Source organism: Suncus etruscus, chromosome 7 (assembly GCF_024139225.1).
Source record: "Suncus etruscus isolate mSunEtr1 chromosome 7, mSunEtr1.pri.cur, whole genome shotgun sequence".
In the NCBI taxonomy this organism is placed as follows: domain Eukaryota; kingdom Metazoa; phylum Chordata; class Mammalia; order Eulipotyphla; family Soricidae; genus Suncus; species Suncus etruscus.
The window spans coordinates 52907744-52934418 of NC_064854.1; the positions used below are offsets into that span (position 1 = coordinate 52907744).

The following is a 26675-nucleotide window of genomic DNA, read 5'->3' on the forward strand; positions in this document are numbered from 1 at the left end:
TTGAAAGCAGAATTTTTAGACAGGTGTTCCCATGTCAAAAGTAAAGTCCAGCGAAGACCAACAAGCCTTTTTTCCGAAAAAGAAAAAAGAGCTTTGATTTGACCAGGAGGGAAATCTCAACTACAGGGTCAGCAAAAGAGCTAGCGGTACAGCAATTATTATGCTGTGCCTGCCTTGTACCACCAGTTCAGAGCTAGTGTGCTGTGCTATGGGGATACTCCAACTGATGAACTGGAAGGGACCACTAAGAGAGGAAAGGGAAAGAAAACCAGCACTCCAAGCACCCCAAACCAGGCTATTTAAGAAAAGTGAATGGAAATGAGGATCGAAGACTCTTGGCTCAACCAGTATCTCTCTGGTACTGATAGATGGAATTAGGACAGGATATGTATTTCTGATAGAAATGTGCATTTTTTTCTTCTCTTTTATTTGTTTTTTGATTTATGGGTCACACCCAGTGGCATTCAGTGGTTACTCCTGGCTCTGGGCTTGGAAATTGCTCCTGGCAGGCTCAAGAGACCATATGGGATGCCGGGATTTGAACCACCATCTGTCCTAAATCGGCTGTGTGCAAGGCAAATACCATACAACTATACTTAATCTCTCAGGCCCCCCAGAAATGGGCATTTTTTTCTTCATGGATTTCCAGGGGGACTTCAGTGAATGTTTTGTTTTGTTTTCTGAAAAGGGGACAATTTCTCAGCAAAGAGGCTAAAATGAATCTGCATTGCTCTGAAAAGACTTAACAAGGGAGTTTGTGGAAACAGATTTTGGACCCCTCAAAAAGAAAAATGTGAACTGGTTAGAGCAAAGGGGCTGTTCATTGACATGCGTGGTTCTACTTTACTGCAAACAGTTACACTCAGGACCATGAGTATCTAATGGGTCTATGACCTTGGGCATGATCTTCTCGGTAGCCTCCAGCTCCCACTCTAGTGATCTGAGCAGGAGTGAAGAGCAATTTTTGCCACTCTTGACGCTGAGTCTGACCAGCTGCATACATGACCTTCAGCTGCCAAATGCCCAGAGTGGATGTTTGCTTTGTCCCTCCCTCTCTCACCTCATCTCTCATCTCCTCATCTTGCTCACCTCTGGGAGCTGCAAAATCAGAGCCAACCCTCCACCATCCTTTAGAGCGAGTAGAAAGCTTTGGCATTTGGGGTCTGGCACTGATTCTGGAGACACACAAGGACCTAGAGCTTGATGATATCCAAGAGAAAACCAGTAATACTCCCCAAGTTTGTCCATCAGAGCAGCAATAGGAAGTCGTCCAAGAGTGGACACTCTGCTTTCTCTCAAACACCCACATGCCCCTGTGCTGTCTCTCTGCCCCAGCCCCCAAATCCAGCATAAACTTTTTTTTCTGGTTTATTAGCCATATCCTGTGATGCTAAGGGGTTACTACTACTAGCTCTGTGCTCAAAAATTATTCCTGGAAGGCTGAGAGGACCTTCAAGGGATGCTGGGGATCCAACTGAGGTGGACCTCTGGAGGCAAAGGCCCTGCCAGCTGTGCTACGAGCCTGTAAGCTTCTTTTGTCAGGGTTGTTTTCATATCTCTTGCAGATTACGTGAAGCAGAGAACATTCGAGGCCCGTGCTTTTCTGGAAGCTGTACAATTCTTCCAGCAGGAAAAGGGTCACTATGACTCATGGGAAATGAACATGGGAGATGAAATACAGGTACGAGTTCTGCTGCAAGCAGATTCTGTCTTACAGCTTCAGTGGGCTTCAATGAGTCCACTTCAGGGAGTGGATGAAACACGGGCCAGCATATGGAATAATATTGAAGAAAATGAGAAAATGATGAGACCACATGAAGTGTGGGGACCCACTTCTGGCAAAAGTGTGACAAATTTAATCTTTCAGCAGGGAGTTTTTATATGGGGTAAAAGGCAGTCATAGGTATTGAGAAGAATGTTTATGATTACAAAGCAGAGTTTAGCAGTAAACAAGACATTAAGCTATGGGTGTGAGCAGTAAGAATTCTGAGTTACAAAGGAGAAGGTCACAACTCAAGGCAGCTCTTAGCAAACTAACTTCAGATGTAAAATAAGGGATTAGTAAGAAGTAGAAAAAAATCTAGGAACACAATCTTCACTGGGATGGGCTCTATTATTAGAGGACAAGTGAAAGAAAGAGTTAAATTCACTAAGGTGTAGTTCTCATTTTCTGGGACAAGTCAATAGCCCAGGATCTTCATTCTGGCTATGTCCTTGCATACCAGAAACTGAGGCTGCAAGGACATTTTGAAAAAGAGAAAAATATTGTCTTTGATATTGGTGCTAAATATTATCCAGGAAAGGGGATTTCTTAGTAATCTTTGGCTCTGGAATTTCTCTGAGCAAAAGAATTTGATTGAGGCCATATTTTGGCCTATGATTTTACAAGGGAGAGATAGCCGAATATGACAGAAATGTAATGTCAGTACCATGGCATGAATTTCAGTAATATTGCCAGTAATCCATGTAAGAGCAAAAAAACATCTATAACAGGCCTGCTGGACAAATATTTCTTGGGGAATTTTCAGCTCTCTGCTCCAGGAAAATCTGTAGATATATCTGGTGGGCCTGCTGAGTTCCCCATGCACGGCATGGCAAAGCTCCACATTGCCTTCCTGTGAGACTCTCGGGTTCATGACCAAGAGATTATAGGAATTATATGAATTATGGGGCTCAATCCCCGCTATCCCATAAGATCCCCTGAATACTTCCAGGAATGATTCCTGAGTGCAGAGCCAGGAATAAGCCCCTGGGTGTGTTCCAAAATTGAAAATCTTGGGAATTTTTGATAGCCTCCTGCTCACTCCTCAAACACCGTTGTCACCCCCTTCTTTGACTCAACCTTAAGAGCGTGGGTGTGGGTGTGTTTCCAGGGCCTGCAGCCAGGATCGTGAGAACCTCACACTCTGTGGGGGCTTGGGTAACAGAGAGGTCTCAGGACAGGCTAGGACACAAACACCCCCCAGAACCAAGTTTGATCCCCCTCCAGCTTTGCTACACAACCCCTACTCCTCAAGGCATTTCCCACCCACTCCCATTCCTTCCTAAGCACACCAACACCTCCTGGTGCAAAATTCATTAATTTGGAGAAATTTGTCCATTCAGGGTAGTCTCTTAGATACTTGCAGATATGAAACACTTGTTCCAGGGATATCCTGGTTTCTTTGTTTGGGGACCACAACCAGAGAACTCAGGTGACCTTATGGGATAGTGGGAATTAGACCCAGGTCATCTGCATGCAAGGCAAGAGCCCTCCCTGTTGTGCAATAGCCCCAGTACCAGCACAGAGATTATAAGGTGTCAGGCCAGAGGGGACAGAGACCTTCCTATGACAGGGACCAACTCACCCCATCGATGCTCTGGCTCTTTCTTCCACAGATTCTGAGTGGCCTGGTGATGGATGAGCTCCTGCCTACACTGCAGGCCGACCTCTTGCCCAGGATGAAGGGAAAGAGGCAGGACTGGAAAAGGGCCTGGCTTGGGGTGAGGAGGGGATAGGGGACAGAGTGTGGGATCCACAGGCATGGGGCCCCTACACCTCCTGCCTAAGAGCTCCAGCACCATCCAGCTGATTAGCTAGAGACCAACAGAAGTAGAACCCAGAACACCTAAGAGGTGTTTGGCAGGGCTCCCCCAAAAGCCACACTCACATCTTTTTCTTAATTTTGGCCCATACCCACCAGTGCTCAGGAGTTACTCCTTGTTCTGTGCTCAGGGACCATATGGAGTGCCAAATATTGAACCTGGATCATTGTGTGTAAGGCAAGCGCCCTTCCCACTGTGTTTCTGGCCCCATGTTCTCTCTCTCTCTTTTTGTTTCTCTCTCTCATTTCTTGCAGTGCTGAAGAGACCACTGGGTACCTTAGAGGCCCCTAAAAATCAAACCCAACCTCATCTTTCTTTTCCTTATCTCTGTCTCTTTGTCTCTCTGTGTCTGCATCTCTGTGGTTTCTGAGCCACCCTGGCAGTGCTCAGGTACTCCAGGAAGGTGGCATTGCCAGGGATTGTACACAGTCCTCTCTGTGATCCCCCTTCCCCACTCTCTTTAGAGATTGTTTTTAATCAGTTACTTCTCTAAGAACCAGAAATGGGGCGCTATGGGGCTGGGGATCCCTGGCCTCCCCTTGGTCCACCTGACTCTGAGTGTCCCCTGCAGCTGCTGGAGGAGGCCTATGGCAAGGTGAAGCGGCAGGTGTCGGAAGGGCTGGAGGCGCTGAAGGAGGAGTGCAGGGCTCAGGCCCGTGACCTTGAGGGCTCCGTGCGTGCTGATGCCGACCAGATTGCCACATCCAAGAACTTCCTCAGTGCTAAGATCAAAGGTTAGGGCTCACCTGAACTCTTCCTTGAGCTGCCCCCTGGGGTTCTTGGCAAGGTTTAAACTCACATAAATGGTATATAGACACTGTAGCAAGAACACCCAGAGGTGCTAGCACAGCCCTGGACTCCCTGTGGGAACTATTAGAATGTAGCTTCACTCTCCCCACCCACCTCCCATTTTAAATTTTTGTTTTGTTTTGGACCATTACTGGTGGTAGTTGGAGTTGCTCCTGGCTCTATGTTTAAGGATCATTTCTGGCAGTACATGGTGGTTTTTGAGCTTGAACCCCAGGATCCCATATCTCCCAGCCCAAGAGAGTTCTCTTAGCACAGTGGCTGGACAATGAAAGAGAGCAACAGGGGCCTGAGAGATAGCATGGAGGTAAGGCATTTGCCTTTCATGCAGAAGGACGGTGGTTCAAATCCTGGCATCCCATATGGTCCCCTGTGCCTGCCAGGGGCGATTTCTGAGCATAGAGCCAGGAGTAGCCCTTGAGCACTGCCGGGTGTGACCACAAAACAAGAAAGAAAGAAAGAAAGAAAGAAAGAAAGAAAGAAAGAAAGAAAGAAAGAAAGAAAGAAAGAAAGAAAGAAAGAAAGAAAGAAAGAAAGAAAGAAAGAAAGAAAGAAAGAAAGAAAGAAAGAAAGAAAGAAAGAAAGAAAGAAAGAGAGAAAGAGAGAAAGAGAGAAAGAGAGAAAGAGAGAAAGAGAGAAAGAGAGAGAGAGAGAGAGAGAGAGAGAGCAACAGGGAAACTCAAAACTATCTGGTCTAAATGTTTCCAGCTTCTTCTAGATTCTTCCAGATACTTCCAAATTGCCTCTGTCACAAGCACCACAACTCTACCCACAGGCTGTCAAATATGGTTCTGGGCCTCCTATCCTTAGACGGGAATGTTTCAGACACATCTCAGAGCATTTGAGTCTTGCTCCAGCAACTCAGCTCCCAGCTCACATCCTCTCCTTAATGTCTGATAAAATCCAAAGGTGATTCTCTGAGGCCATGGAGAAGAGCAGAGGGTGGCCTCGTAGGGAGCAGCACTTGCACCCCTCCACCCACCATCAGGGTAGGGACCCAAGGCTTGGGGCCCACCATTGGCTGCAGTTGGAATTGCAGCTGAAGGAGGCTTTGAAAGCAAAGGTGGGGCAGGAAGATGTAGGTAAAGGCATAGACAGGGACAGGGTTCCCTGGCCTCAGAGGGAAACCTCTTTTCTGCCCCCCACTCTTCATTCCCTGTGTGATCCCCCCCCTTTCAGGATGACCCTCCAATTTTAAGGGGATGCTTTTCCACTAGTTTCGCTCTCAGAGGTTATCAGGGAATCATTCATTGATAGTCCTGGTAAAGCAAATTATGTCCAATAGCACCCCCAGAGACTTCACGTTGCATTGCAGCAACTGAAGAGGTTCCCGCCATCCCCACCCCCCACCCCCCAAATCCTCCACTTGGAAGACCAGGAAGCACAGGGAAGCACTGAACAGGGTGTAGCCATATGTGGCCTGTGGGGAGCTCACTTGCCATTGCGGGGAACATTCTGGAGCTGTGGGTCTGGACTGGCAGCTCATGACTGGAGTTGCATCACCTGCCAATTCCAGCATTATTTCCCCATGGCCCTGCCTGTACTGTGAGCTGAGACAGGCCTGCTGGTGTGTTCTGGGGCATTCTGGAATCTTCTGGAGTCTGCTGGTGTGTTCTGGGACATTCTAGAATCTTCCAGTGCTTGCTGATGTGTTCGGGGCATTTTAGCATCTTCTGGAGCCTGCTGATGTGTTCTGGAGTATTCTGGAATTATCTGCTGTCTGCTGGATTATTCTGGCATTTTCTGGTGCCTGCAGGGATGTTCTAGAATATTCTGGGATGTTCTTCTGCCAACTGGAGCATTTGGCATCTTCTGGTGCCTGCTAATGTGTTTTGGGGCATTCTGGAATCTTCTGGTGCTTCTGGGTGTGTTCTGGAATGTGGAGGTATATGAGGGACATCTTAGTACCTGACCTAGTTCCCTGTCATCCCCACTTGTCCATCTGTCCCCATGGTGATGATGCCAGATGGCTCAGGAGCTCCTGCATGCCTCTGAAACTCTGGCCTTCTGGCTCTTTGGTGGCTCAGAGATGGTGGTGCAGCCAGCAGAGAAGAGTCTGATGGAGAGTGTGCAGCCCTTCCTGGCATCCCTATTGGAGGAACTCATGGGTCCCATAAGCTCAGGATTCGGCCAGGTGCGGGACTTGTTTGAGAGAGAAGTGGACGAGCTTAGCAGAAGCTTCCAGAGCAGCTCAGACGGTGCCCAGCTGCAAGAGGTACGTGGGCACAGGACCTGAGGGCCTGGTCTCCAGACAGTCTTTCCCACACTTGATCTGTGAAGTCCAGAACTAGCTGCCTCTTGCCGCCTCCCTCTTCTCCCTGTTTTCTTCCTTCCCCTCTTCTCCTCACCTTCTTCCCCTCACCATTCCTCCTCCTTCCCCTCCCTCTCTTTCCCTCCTCCTCTCCTCCCCTTTCCCTCCCTCCCTCTCCTACCTCCCCCTTTTTTCCTTCCTTCTCCCTCACTCCCTTCCTCTCCCTCTGGAGCTCTGTTGACCAGGAATCCCCATGGTGGTGGGGGGGGGGAGAAATGCTCCCACATTTGGGGTCTCCAAGGCCCCCTGGCCTCTCCCCACTGAGCTTGGGAGTGGATACCTGGGGTCCCCCATAAGCTCACCAGCTGGCAGCTCCCCTCCATCCTCTGCCACTGGGCTCTGTAGGGGCAAACAAACAGGCTAAAGAGGGGGGGCGCTGTGAGGAGGAAAGGGCATGATGGAGGACCAAGGCCTGTCCCAACTGTCTCTTCGGGCCCAAAAGCACCTACAGCAGCTGGGGCGCCTCCCACTGGACTCGACAAAGATGGAGCCATGCTACACGTGTGCAAACCTGCTGCTCCAGCGCTCCGACCACCTGCAGAGCCGCTTCCGGTTCCCACACACGCGCCTGGTGGTACAGAGGGCCCAGAGCAACATGCAGGAGGTGACCATGCTTGCATGTGTGTGTGTACTCGTGTGTGCAGAGGTCTACGTGCATTGCATGCGTTTACCTAGTGTGTGTGTTTGCACACCTGTGTGTGCTTGGATGCCTATTTGTGTCTGCCTGAGTGCATGTGTGTGCACATTTATCTGTGCATTTACATGTGTATGTATGTCTCTGGATTTTCCATTGCCAGGGGTTGGGGGATCCTCGTTTCCTCAGCAGTGCCTGCTGGCTGTCCCGTGTCTATCTGGACTCCCTGGGCTGGACTGGGGGTGTGAGTCTGAGCGTGCCCCTTTCTTTCTAGCTGATGGGGAATGCAGTCTTCACTTTTGAGCAGTTGCTGGCCCCTCACCTCCAAGCAGAGGCCCCCAAAACTGCAGCCGCCATTGAGAAGGTCAAGCTCCGAGTCCTGAAGGTAAAAGTGTGGGTAGGAAAAAAAAAGTGTAGGTGGGGCTCCTGGGAGGCGGTATCCTCCCCCTCAAACTCCCCGACCCACGGATCCATGCCAGACCTTTTTCTCTCATCTCTGGGCTCATCTAGGGCTTCCGGGGTCCTGGTGCACATCTGTTCCTCGTCTGCCATCTAGTGGCTACTACAGGAATCACGCAGGAACCGAACCCATCATTAAATCTTCCTGAAACCTTTCTTCTAAGAGTTTAGAATTGAAATCCCAAGGGCTTTTCCAGGAAAAGAAGGTCGTTTCTCTTGCACTCTATACCCACATCTTTCCATCAGAGGTGCCTGAATGGCTTCTCTGGGTTTGGGTTCTTTGTTTTGGAGCCACACACATATGTGCTCAGGATGGACTCCTGGCTCTGCACTCAGGAATCACTCCTGATGGAGCTTGAGGGACCCTATGGGATGCTGGGGATTGAACTTGGATTGACTATGTATGATGCCAGCGCCTTCCTGCTGTCCTATCACTCAGCCTGGGTAGTTTTGCTTTCTAACATCTCCTGTTTCATTTGGACTTAAAGATCCTCCCCTGAGAGGGGGTTGGAAGGGAGTGGAAAGGGACCCAGGATTTCTAGAAGCCCCACAAGTTGGACAAGGATAAGCTTGGAGTCGAAAGTTCCCATCTGCCCAAGTCAGTGGCTTCTGACTTCCTTTCCTCCTTGCTTTCTGTCCATGCAAGTCCCAGTGAACCTTGAGTCCCCTCTGAACCCCGGATCTCCAAGCTCAGCCCTCCCAAACATGATGGAACAAAACCCACTAAATAATCAGGAGCAAAAGCAATTAGAGAGAGAGAGAGAGAGCCATATCTGCTCCCTGGGCCTTCTGCAGCCACTCCAAACCACCATCCTGAGCCCCCAAAGCCAGTACCCACAGGAACCATCTTATAGAACTCCAGTTCTCAGGTCTCTTACCACATGCCTCTTCCACCTTGACCTTTGCCCTTTAAGCAAAATGAAAAACCACAGCCCCCACCCCTCAGAGCCCTGAGCCCCCTTTCCACCTGCCCCAGACACTGAGGTTTGCTCAGCCAGTCTCATCTCCTCTGCCTGCTGTGTGGACCCAGGTCCAAGTCACGAGTCTTCCACGGAGAGGGAAAGAATTTGAGACTCCTGGAACAGGGGTGCAGGGTATAGATGCACGGTGGTGGCTGGACTGTTGCACCCAAGCCTATGTCCTGCTGTCTTGTCTGCTCTCTGTCCCCGCAGCAATACGACTATGACAGCAGCAGCGTCCGCAAGCGTCTCTGCCAGGACGCGCTGGTGCAGGTCACGTTGCCCGTGCTGCGGAGGAGCCTGGCGACCACCTGCAAGCCGGTGAGAGTCACCACAGACCCCAGACCCCAACCCCAGCCCCAAACTCAGACGCGCGCGTCCTGTTCTTGCAACGAGGGAGCACTCGCGAGCGCAGGCCGGCGCGGTCAGTGCCCAGATGTCCTTCCAGTGAGCTGGGCCGCAGAGCACGCCCGAGGGGTTCAGGGCATCCCAAATATCCAGAGCTGGTGGTACAAGAGTTGAGGCTTCCCTCATGCACCTCCCCGCAGCCATCCCCTGGCGGAAGCTCCTCCCGAAGGGACTGAACTTGGGCAGCGCGGAGCGTCTGTAGCCACTACACATTGCTTCCCCTTTGCATGCGTGGTTCTGCTGCAAAAATGTCTAGGGGGGCATTCATGGTTTCTGGAAATGCTGTTTCTGCAGTAATAGGGTCACCCCACGCCTTTATTTTATTTATTTATTTACTTATTTGGGCTTTATTTATTTATTTATTTGGCAGCACTCAGGGGTTACTCCTGGCTCTACTCTCAAAAATAGCTTCTGGCAGTCTGGGGGAACCATATGGGGCATCGGGAATCAAACCTGGGTCTGCAGCGTGCGAGGCAAACACACTACCGCTGTGCTATCGCCCCGGACCTCTCCTGGGCTTCACTTTAACGGAACTGGGCATTGAAGCAGGGCATTGGATGGAGCTGAACTCCAGATAGTTTCTATTTTATTTATTTATTTATTTTTTTTTTTTGGTTTTTGGGCCACACCCAGTAACACTCAGGGGTTACTCCTGGCTATGCACTCAGAAGTTGCTCCTGGCTTGGGGGACCATATGGGACACCGGGGGATCGAACCGAGGTCCGTCCAAGGCTAGCGCAGGCAAGGCAGGCACCTTACCTTTAGCGCCACCGCCCGGCCCCTGATAGTTTCTATTTTCAATAGGAAGTTTATCTTCCAGGGTGGGGGATTAGGCGGTGCTCAGTGGCTCGGTGCTCAGGAATATTGTCCTGGCAGGGCTTGAGAGATCATCTGGGATGCCAGAGATCCATTGGTTTAGTCAAAATCCTTCCCACTGTCCTATCTCTCCAGCCTCAATAGGACATTTTCTGTTGTTCTCTCCCAAGGAGGTTTTAGTGCTTCAGAGTCCCTCATTGCTTATCTCTTAGGAAGAGGACACTGGCAAAGGAGGTGCTGGAAATGAACCTCTCATTTGGTCTGGGGATACAGTGGTGAATTATTTTGTTTGGTTGGGTTTTTGTTTTGTTTTGTTTTGTTTTGGGGTCCCAAGTGGCAATGCCCAATGCTTACTCCTGGTTTGCACTCAGCCAGATGGGCCTCAGAGGACCCTAGGGGGTTCTGGGGATTGATCCTAGGTGAGCCCCATGTGCAAGTCAAGTGCCCTCTCCACTGTCCTATCACCTGAGCCCCCAGAACCATCTAGCTTCTCTCACATTTATTTCATGTTGGTAGCATGCACCTTGGTATTGTTGGCATGTAAAATAGAAAAGAGGGATCTGGAGCAATAGCATAGCAGGTAGAGCTTTTGCTTTACATGTTGTCAACCCAGATTTGATCCCTGGCATCCCATATGGTCCCCCGAAACAACATTAAGAGTAATTCTTGAGTGCAGAGCCAGGAGCAACCCTGAGTGCCAATGGGTATGGCAAAACAAAAAAAAAAAAATCGAAACAAAAGGAAGAAATATATTGCCTCTAATGAGAGAAAGAGGGTCTGCACATCCCCTCGCTTGACAGGACCATGAGCTGCTATGATCTCATCTCTCAACCCTAATCGAGTGGGTCTGGTATAGAGTTCAGGGTCAGGGGATGGGAAGGGCATGACCAGTGGGACCGGTGGTTCAAAATTTGCCACCTCAGTTGCTTCTTCCATGAGCTGACCCTCACCCCTGCTCCTCCATCTCTTCTCTCCAGGAGCTCCAAAAATACGAGCAGTTCATCTTTGCTGACCACACCAGCATGATCCATGTGGAAAATGTTTATGAAGAGATTTTGCAGGAGATGCTCGTGGATGAAGCCCTGAGAGGTGAGGGGGACCTGCCCACCCAGCCTCCCTGCTGGGGGAGGGAAGATCTAAGCAGGCTCTTTCTGTCAGAGGCTGCTGCATGCACGGCCTGCTGTGGCCCCAGGATGGCTATGCCTGAGCAAACCCTGCACCCCAGTGGCTGGAAGATTCAATGCCAAGTGCCCTCTTTTTCTGTGCCATGAGGGCGATGGTACTTGAGCTGTCCGTGGCCCAGGGGTCCCCCTCTCTGGTCGACAGTGCCTGTGCATCCAGGGACAGGATCTTGCAGAGAATCTGGGACATGGTGGTGACTAAACTGTGAGGAAAAGCAGAGAAACCAAGCCTGTCCCGTGGGCAAGTTTAGTGACAAACTGGAGCCAGACACGGCAGCTGAGAGACCCTCAGAGCAAGACAGGCCTTTCAGAGTAGAGACCACTCACAGAAAAGACCCCTCATAGAGCAGAGGCCCCTCAAAGGACAGAGATCCCTCATAGAATACGAGTTCCCACATAGAACAATAATGCTTGCATATAACACAGAGACCATTTGATGCATTTTTACATTCATCCCTCTTTGTAGTAGAGTATTTTTTTGTTTTGTTTGGTTTTGGTTTTTGGTTTTTGGGCCACACCCAGTGACGCTCAGGGGTTACTCCTGGCTATGCGCTCAGAAGTCGCTCCTGGCTTGGGGGACCATATGGGAAACCGGGGAATAGAACCTCGGTCCTGCCAAGGCTAGCGCAGGCAAGGCAGGCACCTTACCTCTAGCGCCACCGCCCGGCCCCCTGTAGTAGAGAATTTTAATTTTCCTTAAAATCACATCATACAGAAGCATGAGTGATAGCACAGCAGTAGGGCATTTGCCTTGCATGCAGCTGACCCAAGATGGACCTGGGGGTTTGAGCCCCAGCATCCCATATGGTCTCCTAAGCCTATCAGGAGCAATTTCTGAACACAGAGCCAGAAATAATCCTTGAACACCGCTGGATGTGCCCCCTCCCAAATCACATCATATGAAGGCTGGAGCAATAGCACAACTAGGGGAGTGCTTGCCTGCCTGCAGTGGACCTGGTTTCAATCCCTGGGTCCCTTGAGCACTGCCAAGAGTGATCCCTTAGTGAAGAGCCAGGAGTAATCCCTAAGAATTGCTGAGTGTGACTCAGAAACAGAAATAGCTTTTACTTTATATCACTTCACTTCACTTTCCGCAGAAGTAGGCTGATATTTATTTTTACATATTTGCCTTGGGAGTCACATAATATCATAGATGTATACACCATTGTCCATGCATATCTCTGTGTGTTACCGTAACACCCAGCCAGTGTGCTATTGCATGGATGGTGAGTGATGGCAGGGAATCAGAAATACACAGAGTCTCTGAGATGGGAGTTTACAGGCTGCCTTCCAGGAGGACTGCCTGGAAGAGGGGGCTCAGACTGGAGCTTGGAACTTGGCATACTCACAGTGCCTTCTGTTTCCTGGCATCTCTTAGTGATCAAGGAAGCCACCAGCCTGAAGAAACATAATCTACTGGATGACAGCATGACCCTGCCCAGTGAGAGCATGTCCAGCCTCTCTGACCTCAAGATCCTCGGGGCTTCCGCCCAGGCCAGCTCTGCCAGGAGTCTCTCAGTGTCGCTGCCTGGTGGCGCTGAAAGCGAGGCCCTGAACAATGAAGTGTTCCAGGAGCCAGGGGACGAGACACAGTTAGGGGGCCCTAGTGCTGTGGCCAGAACCATCCGCCCGTCCTCCCCTGAGCCCAGTGTCCCCCAAGGGCAAGACGGGCCAGGGCTAGTTTCCAGCCCAGGGGACCCCAGGATGAGTTCTGGGACTTTCGAGAGTGCTGCGGGAGACCCAGACATGTGCTCTGCAGAGCTGGAGTTTGGGAGGAGCCCCGAACCCCAAGAACCCCAACACCAAATGCTGGAGGCTGTGTCTACCACAGGCTCCTTGGACGAGCTCAGAGCCCTGCTGACGGTGACCATTGAGGTCCCTGCAGGGTCCTCCCCACTTGAGACATGTGAGGGAGACCTGGAACCCGAGGAAAAGGTGGCTGACCAAGGGGAGACCTGTGCCAGCAGGAGCAAGGCGGGGACCCCTCCCTGTAGGCAGCCCCCCAATAATACCCACAGCCCAGAGGCAGCCTCTGAGCCACAGACCCAGGAAGGCATCAGGGAGGACCCCCATGATTTTGGAGAGCCAGGAGAGGTGCAAGGGGGGATGCGGGAGGTCGAGGATTCTCCCTCCATGGAGGCCGAGGAGACAAAGGTAGGGATTCCCCACGTATATGAATGTCAGTGGGTGGTGGAAGGAGCACTGGATCTCGAGTTCCAAGGTCCTGTGGATGAAGGGCCCTGCCCCGACCAGGCCCTGGAGTAGCAACAGGGACCATTGGGCTATAGTCCTGCAGCCTGCCCATGAGCACTGGGGGCATCTGCAGGTCAGTATCTCCCAATGAGCGAGTCCCTTAAGTGGGCAACCAGAAGGTGGAGGTGGGGTTGGGGCTTGGGTTCACTGCTTCAGTATTTGCAAGGGGGGGATTGTGGGAGGGTGTGCTGCAGCCGGAAGGAGGGGTGAGCTAGTGGTGTCAGTGCATGGCACATTTTCCTCCTCCCAGAGCTGTGCCAGGCTCTGAGGTCTTCAAGGGCTGCAGAGGGTTTCGGGCCCAGGCACTGGCCCTGCATGTGGCCAACCCCAGTTCAATCCCATGCTCCCCCAGGGGTGCACAGAACCGTGAGTGACCCTGAGCACAGAGCTGAGAGACCCTTAATATTCAGCCAGGAGTAAAACCTGAGCACAGAGCCAGGGGTGAGCACTGAGCACAGAGCACTGAACAGAGTCAAAAATAAGCCCTATGAGGGAAGTCAGAGTGAAAGGGAGAGAGTAGACGGCTGTGTGTGTGTGGGGGGGGGGGGGAGGTGGTACTGGGCTGATGAGACAGGGAGTTTACAGTCTATCGTTTGAGGGAGTTTATTATCTTTTGGAGATCTCAGAGAGGCAAGAAAATGACTTTGGTTTATGTATCAGAGCCTAGAAGCCTCCGATATGATGGGGAGAGAGTAAGAGAGTGAGTGAGAGAGAGAAGGAGAGAGAGAGAGAGAGATACAGTGATGGAACTAACATCTAGCAATGAAGCAGATGTTGGGAGGCAGCTAGTGTATAGTTTGTGCCTTGTGCTGTGACTGGGCCAGGAAAAGCCTGGTGCTTTGTACAGTGAATGAAAGATCCTGAGGGAGCATCAGAAAGGTCCCCTGTATTCCTGTGACAGGAAGGAAGGAAGGAAGGAAGGAAGGAAGGAAGGAAGGAAGGAAGGAAGGAAGGAAGGAAGGAAGGAAGGAAGGAAGGAAGGAAGGAAGGAAGGGAAAGGAAAGAAGGAAGGAAGGAAGGAAGGAAGGAAGGAAGGAAGGAAGGAAGGAAGGAAGGAAGGAAGGAAGGAAGGAAGGAAGGAAGGAAGGGAGGAAGGAGGGAGGGAGGGAGGAAGGAAGGAGGGAGGGAGGGAGGGAGGGAGGAAGCAGAGAAGCAAGACTTTCCCCCACAGAATCCTTCCTCCTTCCTCCTTGTTAGACCATGTGGTTCAGTCTGTGTAATTTAAATCACATAATAATATTTGGCACTAGAATCTGTGAATGGAAATACAGATGTGTCCTGTTCCTAAGCAGACTGTGATGCATAGATTCACCATAAAGTTGCATAACTGAGATTACTTGAATTGAGCCCATGTTTCAGATGCAAGAGATCTGGGTTTGATCCCTAGGAGTGACCTCCAAAACTGAGCTGGCAGTGTGCCCCCTAAATAATTAATTCAACAAAGTTGCCTGGATTTCCTGGTCAAAGATGAAAAGCCTGTATCTTGTTTTCCTTCAAGAAACTCCTAATTGTGCTCACTTCGGCAGCACATATACTAAAATTGGAAAGAAACCCCTAATTATTTCCTAAAAGCTCAGGCCGGGGCCCATGCCATTCACTGGCACTCTGATTTCAATCAGTTATAGAAAGTTTGTTTCTTTTCATTCTTTAAAGAATGTGCCCATGGGGGCCAAAGCAATAGCACAGCAGGGAGGGCATTTGCCTTCTAAGCAGCTGATCCAGGTTCAATCTGTCATTCCATATGGTCCCCTGAGATCCCCCAGGAGTGATTCCTGAGCACAGGAGTAAGCCCTGAGCCCTGCCAGGTGCCCCCCCTCCAAGGAACATGTCCCATGATTTAACAAGGAAAGAAAGTACAGAGGAAAATAGGCTGTCCCTTGGAGGCTCCTCTCGAGTTCATGCCTGTGGCATGATCCCAGGGGCTGGCCAGGTTCTTCTGTACAGAATCAGGTACTTGCCACTGGCAGCACAACCCAGGGCTCCTAGAAAATCCAGCAGCATCCTTCAAAGAGGTCTGTGCCCTCCCTTAAACTGAGGCTGGACACCCCCCACCCCCTCCCCAGCAGCTCCCAGGTCCTACAAGGGTATTGACTTTAACTAAGCAGCTTACTAGGCCCAATCCTTCTGTTTTCGGGGATTTCTCCTTTTGATTCACACCTGGCTGTCGTTAGGTCTGATTCCTGACTCTGTACTCAGGGATCACTCCTAGGGGTGCTCTGGGAACCAAATGAGATGCTGGGAATTGAACTTGGATCAGCTGCATGCAAGGCAAGAGCCCTCCCTGCTGTCCTTTTGCTCCAGCTCCCAATTTTTATTTTTGGGAGGGTGTTTGGGTCACACCCAGCAATGCTCAGGGTTTACATCTGGCTCTGATCTAAGGGATCATTCCTAGTAAAGTTCAGAATCAAACTTGGGTTACTTGTGTATAAGGCAGGCATCCTCCCTGCTGTCCTATCACACTGCCCCCCCCCCCAAAAAAAAAAACTATTTATCTTTCACCTGAAAAGAGCCTTCTCCTTGGAAAGGAATGACCTTGAGGCTTTACAGCTGGAAGGGAGGGATGAATCCGTGTAACCTGGCAAATACTGTTGAATATTCTTTTGAAGAAAAGTATTATGGTGAGGCAAAACAGTATATCATCAGGATTCCCCAAAGCTTTTTTCCAGTAGCTGCTGTGAGAAAGGTAGCTTCAGAGGCAAGTCTGGTTTCTTTTTGAAAAGTTATACATTACCCTCAAGACTGGCCAGAGAATTTGGGGAGACTAAAGGTCTCCCGGACAAATAGATTTTAAGATATTTGGGCGGGGGGGGGGGGGGGGGGGAAACGACACACATGCCAGAGGCCACTTCCAGCTCAGGGTTTTGGATGGTACTGATGATGGAACCACGGCTTCCAGCCTACAAGAAAAATTCTGAGTGGTGCCCAGAGTTTAATCCTTTCTATGTGAACCAACCACTTCAGTATGGAAAGGGAATGTGAGTGCATTGAACAATCAGCTTCCTGGTGAAAGGAATAGACAAAGGGGTATGATTACAAAAGGTCTTCTAGGGCCCACAGCTTTGGACAAAGCCCTGCGGGTCCCCACCGTGTCACCTAGCAAATAATCTCTGACACATCTAAGTGCATATTTACTCTGTCCAGCATCTGCCTTTCAATAAAGCCTCATTCTGGACGATATGACTCTGCATCTCCTCTGTGCTTGGAAAGCTGTGTGTGTGTGTGTGTGTGTGTGTGTGTGTGTGTGTGTGTGTGTGTGTGTGTGTGTGTGTGTGTGTCCTCCTCTGAGCAAATGCCACGTTGGAATTGAGGGCCCACCCCCCAGGTGGACTGATGACTCATAGCCTGTGATGGGACGTGGTGACTTCCCTGATCTAGTGTCCACACCCGCAAGAATACAGCTGTCCTGAGGGCCACATCCTTGATTATAAACCACTTTGTATTCAAACACAAACCACTTGGCAGAGGCTTCCAGGAAGCTAAGAGAACACTTCATCCTTTGCAGATTATCCACCGGATAGTGTCTAATTCACCAGTGTCACCATGGGTGGAACCTGCTTCCACAAACCCAGTGTCATCCCATTTTGCAGTGTCAGCCCCAACTCAGTGGGGGCAGTTTTTCTCTCCATTAGAGGAAGAGATTTGTATTAATCCTTGAGTTTGTTTATTTGGGGTTGTGCTCAGGGCAGTGCTCAGGACTCACTCCTGGCTCTGCGCTCAGGAATCCTGTTGGTGATCAGGGGACAATATAGGATGCCAAAGATAGAACCTGGATTATCTGTGTGCAAAGCAAAGTACCCTCTCCACTGTGCTATCCTTTTGGCCCCTGGAAAAAACATCTTTTCTGTTTGTTTGCTTATTTGTTTTTTTTTTTTTTTTTTTTTTTTTTTTTTTTTTTTTTTTTTTGGTTTTTGGGCCACACCCTGTGACGCTCAGGGGTTACTCCTGGCTATGCGCTCAGAAGTTGCTCCTGGCTTCTTGGGGGACCATATGGGACGCCGGGGGATCGAACCGAGGTCCGTCCTAGGCTAGCGCAGGTAAGGCAGGCACCTTACCTTTAGCGCCACCGCCCGGCCCCTGCTTATTTGTTTTTGGACCATACTAGCAGTTTTCAGAGGTTACTCCTGGCTCTGTGCTCAGGAATGCATTCCTGGCAGTGCTCAGTGGACCATATGGGATGCCAAGGATGCAACCTGGGTCAGCTACATGCAAGGCAAATGCTATGCTATCGCTCCAGTCCCATCTAGAAACCATCTTAATGTTAATAAATGACTTTACCTCTCAGACAATATCCCAGATTGCTTTCCTCACTTCTCTAAATTCTGTTGCCTTTCTCAAAGCCTTTTTTTTGTGGGGGGGAGGCTTGGGTTTTTGGTTTTTGGCTATACTCAGTGATGCTCAGCAGTTACCCCTAGCTATGTGCTCAGAAATCGCTCCTGGCTCGGGGGGCCATATGGGACACCAGAGGATCGAACCACGGTCCATCCTAGGCTAGCACTTGCAAGGCAGATGCCTCACCACTTGTGCCACTGCTTTGGCCCTCTCAGAGCCTTTTCTTTCTTCTTTTTTTTTTTTTGGTTTTTTGGGTCACACCTGGCAGTGCTCAGGGGTTATTCCTGGCTCCAGGCTCAGAAATTGCTCCTGGCAGGCACAGGGGACCACATGGGGCGCCGGGATTCGAACCGATGACCTCCTGCATGAAAGGCAAACGCCTTACCTCCATGCTATCTCTCCGGCCCCTTCTTTCTTTCTTTCTTTCTTTCTTTCTTTCTTCCTTTCTTTCTTTCTTTCTTTCTTTCTTTCTTTCTTTCTTTCTTTCTTTCTTTCTTTCTTTCTTTCTTTCTTTCTTTCTTTCTTTCTTTCTTCCTTCTTTCTTTCTTTTTCTTTCTTTCTTTCTTTCTTTCCTTCTTTCTTTCTTTTTCTTTCTTTCTTTCTTTCTTTCTTTCTTTCTTTCTTTCTTTCTTTCTTTCTTTCTTTCTTTCTTTCTTTCTTTCTTTCTTTCTTTCTTTCTTCCTTTCTTCCTTCCTTCCTTCCCTTCCTTCCTTCCTTCCTTCCTTCCCTCCTTCCTTCCTTCCTTCCTTCCCTTCTTCCCTCCCTCCCTCCCTTCCTCCCTCCCTCCCCTCCCTCCCTCCCATCCCTCCTTCCTTCCTTCCTTCCTTCCTTCCTTCCTTCCTTCCTTCCTTCCTTCCTTCCTTCCTTCCTTCCTTCCTGCTCAGAAATAGCTCCTGGGAGGCACAGGTGACCATATGGGACAATTCGAACCAACCACCTTTGGTCCTGGATCGGCTGCTTGTAAGGCAACCGCCGCTGTGCTATCTCTCCGGGCCCTCAGAGCCTTTTCTGATGCGATTGTGTCTCTTGCCCCTGGCTGACTTAACCCTCCAACTCCAGGAGGATGATTTGGTTCTGTGAGACTCCTAGCACTCCCCTTCTTAGGCTATGGGCAGAATTTGAAGAGACCATGTTGACTGGACATGGATCGAATAAAGATTCAGAAAGAAAATGCCACTAGGACTATTAAATCCAGTTCTACTATTAAATCCAGTGGCTCAGTCACAAGATCATCACCCTTGGTGATTCCCACAGCAGGAAGCATTTATCCTTGCTTGAAAGATGGGCAATGAGCAGTGGGTCAATGGTCCCTTGAAACTTGAAAGGTCCCCCTCCTTAATTGGGAGCTTTAGGCCAGAATTAGGTATCGGTCAGAATCTGGCTGTGATCTCTTATATCTTATGGCTCAAGTGTCTTCTTGGGCAGAAATAAGGTGAGAGCAAGGGAGAGGGAAAAGGAGAGAGAGGTGTGGGCTAAGAAGGGTTTGACATTGTGCTGCCATAATGAATTGGTTAAGATCAGGTATGGAGAGGCTGGAGTGGTGGCGCAGGTGGTGGGGCGTTTGCCTTGCACACGCTGACCTAGGATGGACCTCGATTTGACCCCGGCATCTCATATGGTCCCCCAAGCCAGGAGCGATTTCTGAGCTCATAGCCAAGAGTAAACCCCTGAGCATCACCGAGTGTGGCCTAAAAAGCAAAAATAAAATAAATAAATAAATAAATAAATAAATAAAAGATAAAGTATGGAGTTGACTGAAAGGGTCACACTGCACATGCTGACTTGAGACCAGGGGTGCTGTTAACTGGGCTACCAATACAGTCACCTTTTGTGCTGAGGTGCAACAAGGTTTTGTCCTGTTTGCTCTAAAGATGATAGTTTGGATTCTTCATGTCCCTTCTGAGCACACACAATTATTGGTCCTCATTGAGTATTCCCAATGTTTTTCGTTGAGGCTCTAGTTCCCTCCCCATAGGGAAATTCACCTGACTAGTTCCCAGCTCCAGTTCTTTGGGCTCTCAAAGATTATGGGGCCAAAGCCATAGCACAGTGGGGTGAGTGTTCGGCTAGCATGTAGCCAACCCAGGTTAATCCCTGACATCCCATATGGTTCCCCTAGGACCACCAGATCTGATCTTGAGTAGAGAGCCAGAAGGAAGCCCTGAGCATCATTAGGTGTAGCTTAACAAAATAAAAGATTTCATTAAGGAGTTGTCTTTTGAACATGAATCTTCTATGCAAAAAATAATGTTTTTACTTAGAAAACGTTGTAAGAAGAATGTCCCAAGTTTCCCTATAAATTTAGCAATAGGGTCCACATGTTTTTTGTTTTTCTGCTTTGGATGCTACACTTGATGGTGCTGGAAATCAAACCCTGGGCTCCCCTCTACAACCCACCACTCCCATTTCTGTTTGTGCTTAAGGTCAACATTACTATATCCGGTGTCAACTGTGCTGGCTCTCTGTAAGGTAAGTGAGACCATGTGACTGGCAGCCAATATTTGTTAGCACTTGAGATAAACTTGCTTCACCCTTTTGAGCAAACTGAGTTTTCAGCAGCAAACAAATGTATTTCCTTGGGAATAACTTTTCCTTAGGGGGAAAGCTCTTTTTTCCTTCTCAAATGTCTAACAAATATAAGACAACAAGGCTGGTCTGATGGCAGTGGTTTATCAGAACTTATTAGTATCACAAAAGTTGGTATATAACCCCCCACACACACTGCTCAATTTGACTGGCTTTAAAAAAAAATAAGACAACAAAATGTGCTCAGGGGTCACTCCTGGCTCTACATGCAGAAATCGCTCCTGGCAGGCTCAGGAATCACATGGGATGCCGGGACTTGAACCACCGAGAGGGAGACTTTTCATGAAGGAAATTCACTGAGTTTCCAGAAAAAAAAGCCTCTCGAGAAGGAAGTTAAATACACAGAATCTTTTATATTTATTTATTTATTTATTTATTTTGGTTTTGGGACCACATCCAGTGGCACTCGGGTTATTCCTGACTCTGCATCTACACGAAAAATCTTAAATACAGCACCACAGACATGAAGATTGCCTAAGTGTAGCAAATGCATAAAAGTTGGAATGACATCTCCTTAATAAACTATTTAATAGGGGCTGGAGCAATACCACAGTGGTAAGGCATTTGCCCTGCATGCTGCTGACCTGAGTTCAATCCCTGGCATCCCATATGGTCCCCTGAGCTTGTCAGGAACAACATCTGAGCGTAAGCCAGGAGCAATAGGTAAGGGTGCTTGCTTTACATGCAGTCACAGGGGTTGATCCCCACCATTTTATATGGTCCCCCAAACCCACCAAGAGTGATTTCTGAGTGCAGGATCAAGAGTAAGCTTATTTCTGGGTGTGACCCCAAACCAAAAGCAAACAAAAAGAATTTCAAGCTTATAGCTGATGATTCTCAGGTCAGCTTTTTTGGCATCTCACACTCAGTAATTAAAAGGATTTATGGTGGGGGGGGTGCAAGAGGGCATGGGGGAGAAATGTTGGTTCAAAACTCTTTAGCCTTTCAGTTATGATGATGTGCCATAGAAAAGGCCAATTTTGGGGCCGGGAAGGTGGCGCTAGAGGTAAGGTGCAGACGCCTTGCAAACGCATAGCCAGGAGTAACCCCTGAGCATCAAACGGGTGTGGCCCAAAAACCAAAAAAAGAAAGAAAGAAAGAAAAAATAAATAAAAAAGAAAAGGCCAATTTGGAACTGAAGCAATAGCACAGCAGGTAGGGCACTTACCTTGCATGCAGCCAAGCTAGGTTGGATCCCCGTCATCTCATATGGCTCCCCTCCCCACCAGCATGCCAGAAGTGATTCCTGAGCACAGAGCCAGGAGGAAGCCCTGAACGCACCCAGGTGTGGCCCAAAAACCAGGAAAATAAAAAAGGCCAATTAAGGCCAATTTATGCCTGGGAGATAAGAGATGGCATCTCCTGCCCACACTCACCCCATCAGACAGAAGTATGAAACCTGGGTGGGGGAGGAAAAAAAAGAGAAGTATGGAGCCTGTACCATGCAATTCTAATTTTTGAATTAGAAAAGCAAAAAGAAAGAAGTGAGGGCTCGGAGAGATAGCACAGCGGCATTTGCCTTGCAAGCAGCCGATCCAGGACTAAAGGTGGTTGATTCGAATCCCGGTGTCCCATATGGTCCCCCGTGCCTGCCAGGAGGTATTTCTGAGCAGACAGCCAGGAGTAACCCCTGAGCACCGCCAGGTGTGGCCCAAAAACAAGAAAGAAAGAAAGAAAGAAAAGAAAGAAAAGAAAGAAAGAAGAAAGAAAAGAAGAAAGAAAGAAAGAAAAAAGAAGAAAAGAAAGAAAGAAGAAAGAAAGAAAGAAAGAAAGAAAGAAAGAAAGAAGAAAGAAAGAAAGAAAGAAAGAAAGAAAGAAAGAAAGAAAGAAAGAAAGAAAGAAAGAAAGAAAGAAAAGAAGAAAGAAAGAAAGAAAGAAGAAAGAAAGAAAGAAAGAAAGAAAAGAAAGAAAGAAAGAAAGAAAGAAAGAAAGAAAAGAAAGAAAGAAAAGAAAGAAAGAAAGAAAAAATAAAGAAAGAAAGAAAGAAGAAAGAAAAAGAAGAGAAAGAAAGAAAAGAAGAAAGAAGAAAGAAAGAAAGAAAGAATAAAGAAAGAAAGAAAGAAAGAAAGAAAGAAAGAAAGAGGGGCCGGGCGGTGGCGCTCGAGGTAAGGTGCCTGCCTTACCTGCGCTAGCCTAGGAGACGGACCGCGGTTCGATCCCCCGGCGCCCCATATGGTCCCCCAAGCCAGGAGCGACTTCTGAGCGCATAGCCAGGAGTAACCCTGAGCGTCACCGGGTGTGGCCCCAAAAACCAAAAAAAAAAAAAAAAAAAAAAAAAAAAAAAAAAAAAAAAAGAAAAAAAAACAGAAAGAAAGAAAGAAAGAAAGAAAGAAAGAAAGAAAGAAAGAAAGAAAGAAATGAAACCAGAGTGCCTCTGATTTCTTTTTTGTTTTGTTTTGTTTTTTGGGTCACACCCAGCAGCACTCAGAGGTTACTCCTGGCTCTACAATCAGAAATCACCCCCGGCAGGCTCGGGGGACCATATGGGATGCCGGGATTCAAACCGCCATCCTTCTGCATGCAAGGCAAACGCCCTACCACTGTGCTATCTCTCCGGCCCCAGCCTCTGATATTTTATCTAACTGAATATATCTGAGTCAAATTAATGAGCTAGCACAGCCCATCACAGCACTCTCACCTATATTCCTGCTTCTGATGTTTACAAGCTGAGTTTCTTATCCCCTCAGGATTTTAGGGCTCTTGAGGGAACTCGGCTCACAGTATTTCCAGGAATAGATCAGCTAAATCTGCAGAGAAAGGAGGGAAACTGGGAGGATTAGCCTCATAACTTTTGTGATGGCAAAAATTTCCCCTAAAACTGGGTGTGTGCATGTGCTCTAACCATTGGGGAATCCCCTCACTCACCTTCACTCCATCTTATTCTTTTCATTTCATATATATGCACACTCCATTTTTCTTTCTTTCTTCCTTTTTTACCCCCAGTGTTGATTTCTGGGGGTTCTACTGACCTTTTTTGGGGACGCTCCTCCTAGCACTGTGCTCAGAGAGTGACTATGAGGTTTAGAATTCAGGCCTCTGGCACGCACAGCCTAAGTATCCCTGAACACACCAAAAATATATATTGGGGCCAGAGCGATAGTACAGTAGGTAGGGTATTGCCTTGTACACAGCCAGGTCAGGTTCAATCCCCTGCATCCCATATAGTCCCCAAAGCCTGCCAAGAGTGATTTCTGAGCACAGAGCCAGGAGTAAGTCCTTAGTGCTGTTGGGTGTGGCCTTAAAACACACACACACACACACACACACACACACACAAACCCCAGAATCAGAAAAACCCAAAAATATTTATTACAAAACTGTGTTTAAATCACCCACTTATACCACAGCTCTGTATCACTCCACACTTTTGCTCATAGGGGAGCCAGTGCTCATAGCCACTGACACCAGTTGAGCTCCAAGGCTCCAGCTTTGGAGCTTTCTGACCCTCTGTGGCGTTAGCTTCAGTTTCCAGAAGCAGAAAGGAAGGAGCTGGAGCCCCTTAGCCATGATGCAGAAGGCAAACCTGGCAGCCAGCTAGTCAATGCTTCTGCCCAGATTTGCTTCACGTAGTTCTCAAGGCCACCTGCTTCTTTCCCAAGAAGCAAATCCTGTGGTTTTACCAGAAGCTTCAGCCCACAGCTTCTGGGAAATAGCACAAACTCCTATACCACCTATGATGTCAGTTACTTACTGGATATTCCTTGTGACATTTGCTTGCTTTGGGGCCACAACCAGCGGTGCCTTACTTCTGGCACTGCACTCAGGAATCACTCCTGGTGGTGCTCTGGGAACCCTAGGGGATGCCGGAAATCAAGCTCAGGTCAGCCACAGGCAAGGCAAAAGCTCTTCCTGCTATACTATCATTTTGGCTCCTCAGTGTTATCTTTTTTGTTTGTTTTTGTTTAATTAATCACTATTATTATTATAATATATCCAGGAGCAGACAGACTATACAATTTCATGTCTTTTTTTTTTTTTTTTAAGTCACATCCAGCAATGCTCAGAGCTAACTCCTGACTCTGCACTGAGATCACTTCCTGGCTGTGCTCAGGACCCTATGAGATGTTGGGGAACAAAGTCAGGTTGGCCATAGGCAAGTCAGGTGCCCTCCCAGCTGTGCTATTGCTCTGGCCCCTCCTCAGTGTTACCTTTAAAGGAGGTAGTTTTGTTGTTGTTGTTTTTGTTTGTTTGAAATTCTTAAAAACAAGCATTCACTCAATATTTACTGTTCACCTTTTCCAAATGAGACAAAAGGCTGAGTTGGCGATGAGAGTGGGCAGTGGGGTAGGGAATTTACCTCTCAGATAAAAAAGTAGAGTGGGACTTGGGGGACCCATTGTGGTTCTGAAGATTGAATCCAGGTCTGCCACATTCAAGGCACGTGCCCTCCATGCTGTACTATTTCTCCAGCCCTTGACCACAGGATCTGATTGAAGTTTCCCTCTCTCTTAACATTGGTCCAAGCTGGCAAAAGAGTGAAAGAATCTCAGAGGATAGTTAACTATTTACTAAAGGCCTAGACCAGGTAAACAAACACCTTTGGGTTAAAGGGCATTTTCTTTCTAGAACTTTATAGAAAGTTCTTCAGGAAATTTTTTGTTCCCAACCATTTTTCTTGGGGTTTCTACATTTATTTCCTTCCTTCCTTCCTTCCTTCCTTCCTTCCTTCCTTCCTTCCTCCCCCTCCCTCCCTCTCCCCTCCCTCCCTCCTCCCTCCCTCCCTCCCCCCTCCCTCCCCCTCTCTCCTCCCTCCCCCCTCCCTCCCTCCCTCCCTCCCTCCCTCCGTCCTTCCTTCCTTCCGTCCTTCCTTCCTTCCTTCCTTCCTTCCTTCCTTCCTTCCTTCCTCCCTCCCTCCCTCCCTCCCTCCCAGTCATGGCTCTGTCCTTGGGAATTACTCCTGGTAGTTCTCAGGGCACCAAATGGGATGCCAGGAATTAAACCCAGGTTAGCATTGTGCAAGGCAAATGCCTTACCCTCTGTGTTTTTATTCTATTTTTTGTTTGTTTGTTTGTTTTGGGAGTCACACCTGGCAGCACACAGGGGTTATTCCTGGCTCTACACTCAGAAATCACGGTTGGCAGGCTCAGGGGACCATATGGGATGCCGGGATTTGAACCACCATCCTTCTGCATGAAAGGCAAACGCCTTACCTTCATGTCATCTCTCCAGCCCCTGTATGTTTGTTCTTATAAAACTTTATCTTCTTAATATTTGCCAACTTCCTGGATTTATCAAATCTCTCTCTCTGGATTCATTCTTAATCCTTTTCTCTCACAATATGAAAAGGTTGGGAAAGTACATGTGTTTATGAAATGAGCTAAGACTTTTTCTTTTTTGGTGGGGGTGGGAGGGCACAGCTCTCGATGCTCAAGATTTATTCCTGGCTTTGAGCTCAGAAATCACTCCTGGCTATGCTCAGGATACCATTTGGGATGCTGGGAACTGAACCTGGGCTGATGCATGCAAAGCAAATGCCCTCCCTGTTGTCCTATCACTCGGGCTCCTCATTACTCTTGTAAGGCAGTGTTGGCTTGAAAACAGAGGCAGAGGGCCGGGCGGTGGCGCTGGAGGTAAGGTGCCTGCCTTGCCTGCGCTAGCCTAGGACGGACCTCGGTTCGATCCCCCGGCGTCCCATATGGTCCCCCAAGAAGCCGGGAGCAACTTCTGAGCGCATAGCCAGTAGTAACCCCTGAGCGTCACAGGGTGTGGCCCAAAAAAAAAAAAAAAAAAAAAAAAAAAAAAAGAAAACAGAGGCAGAGAATCAACTTCAGAAAAAATTAGTACTTCTTGAGGCTATAACTGTCCAATAACTGTCCTGAGTTTTTATCAATTGTTGGCACACTAGGGAGGTTAAAAAAAAATGGAGTTATTGTGAATAATTGTCATATTGGAGATGGAAGGGAGAGTTAAAAATAATTGATTACATTTCAATATAACTGAAGGCCACAGACTCCTGTTGCCTCTGTTCCTTGTTTTTAACACTGGGCAACTTTGACCTTTAGTTTTTCATGTTCTCCTTGGCCCAACTGAGAACAATGTGCAGATCTTTATTTATTTAGCTGACTTCACCTAAGGCTGTCAAACAGAATCCGGGCTGGAACCAATGCAAGATCCGTAAAAACAATTTATTTTTTCTGTTTTTTGGGCCACACCTGGCGGCTCTCAGGGGTTACTCCTGGCTCTGTGCTCAGAAATCACTCCTGGCAGGCACGGGGGACCATATGGGATGCTGGGAATCGAACCCAGGTCCATCCTGAGTCGGCCACTTGCAAGGCAAATGTCCCACTATTGTGCTATTTCTCTGACCCGGTAAAAGCAATTCTTAAAAATTGTCCAGAAATGATCTG

At 48.5% G+C, this 26675-nt stretch overlaps 1 protein-coding gene across 1 annotated transcript in view; it reads left to right on the top strand.

Moving 5' to 3' along the window:
- The window catches only part of NIBAN1 (niban apoptosis regulator 1), a 31494-nt gene extending 18069 nt beyond the window's left edge, over positions 1–13425 (top strand). Inside the window, exons 6-14 of the mRNA XM_049777572.1 lie at positions 1566–1681; positions 3379–3483; positions 4157–4319; positions 6420–6607; positions 7146–7307; positions 7612–7722; positions 8969–9076; positions 10957–11068; positions 12539–13425. Of these exons, the coding sequence (XP_049633529.1) occupies positions 1566–1681; positions 3379–3483; positions 4157–4319; positions 6420–6607; positions 7146–7307; positions 7612–7722; positions 8969–9076; positions 10957–11068; positions 12539–13425 (1952 nt within the window). The remainder of the gene's footprint in view (positions 1–1565; positions 1682–3378; positions 3484–4156; positions 4320–6419; positions 6608–7145; positions 7308–7611; positions 7723–8968; positions 9077–10956; positions 11069–12538) is intronic.
- The last annotated feature ends 13250 nt before the right edge of the window (positions 13426–26675 follow it).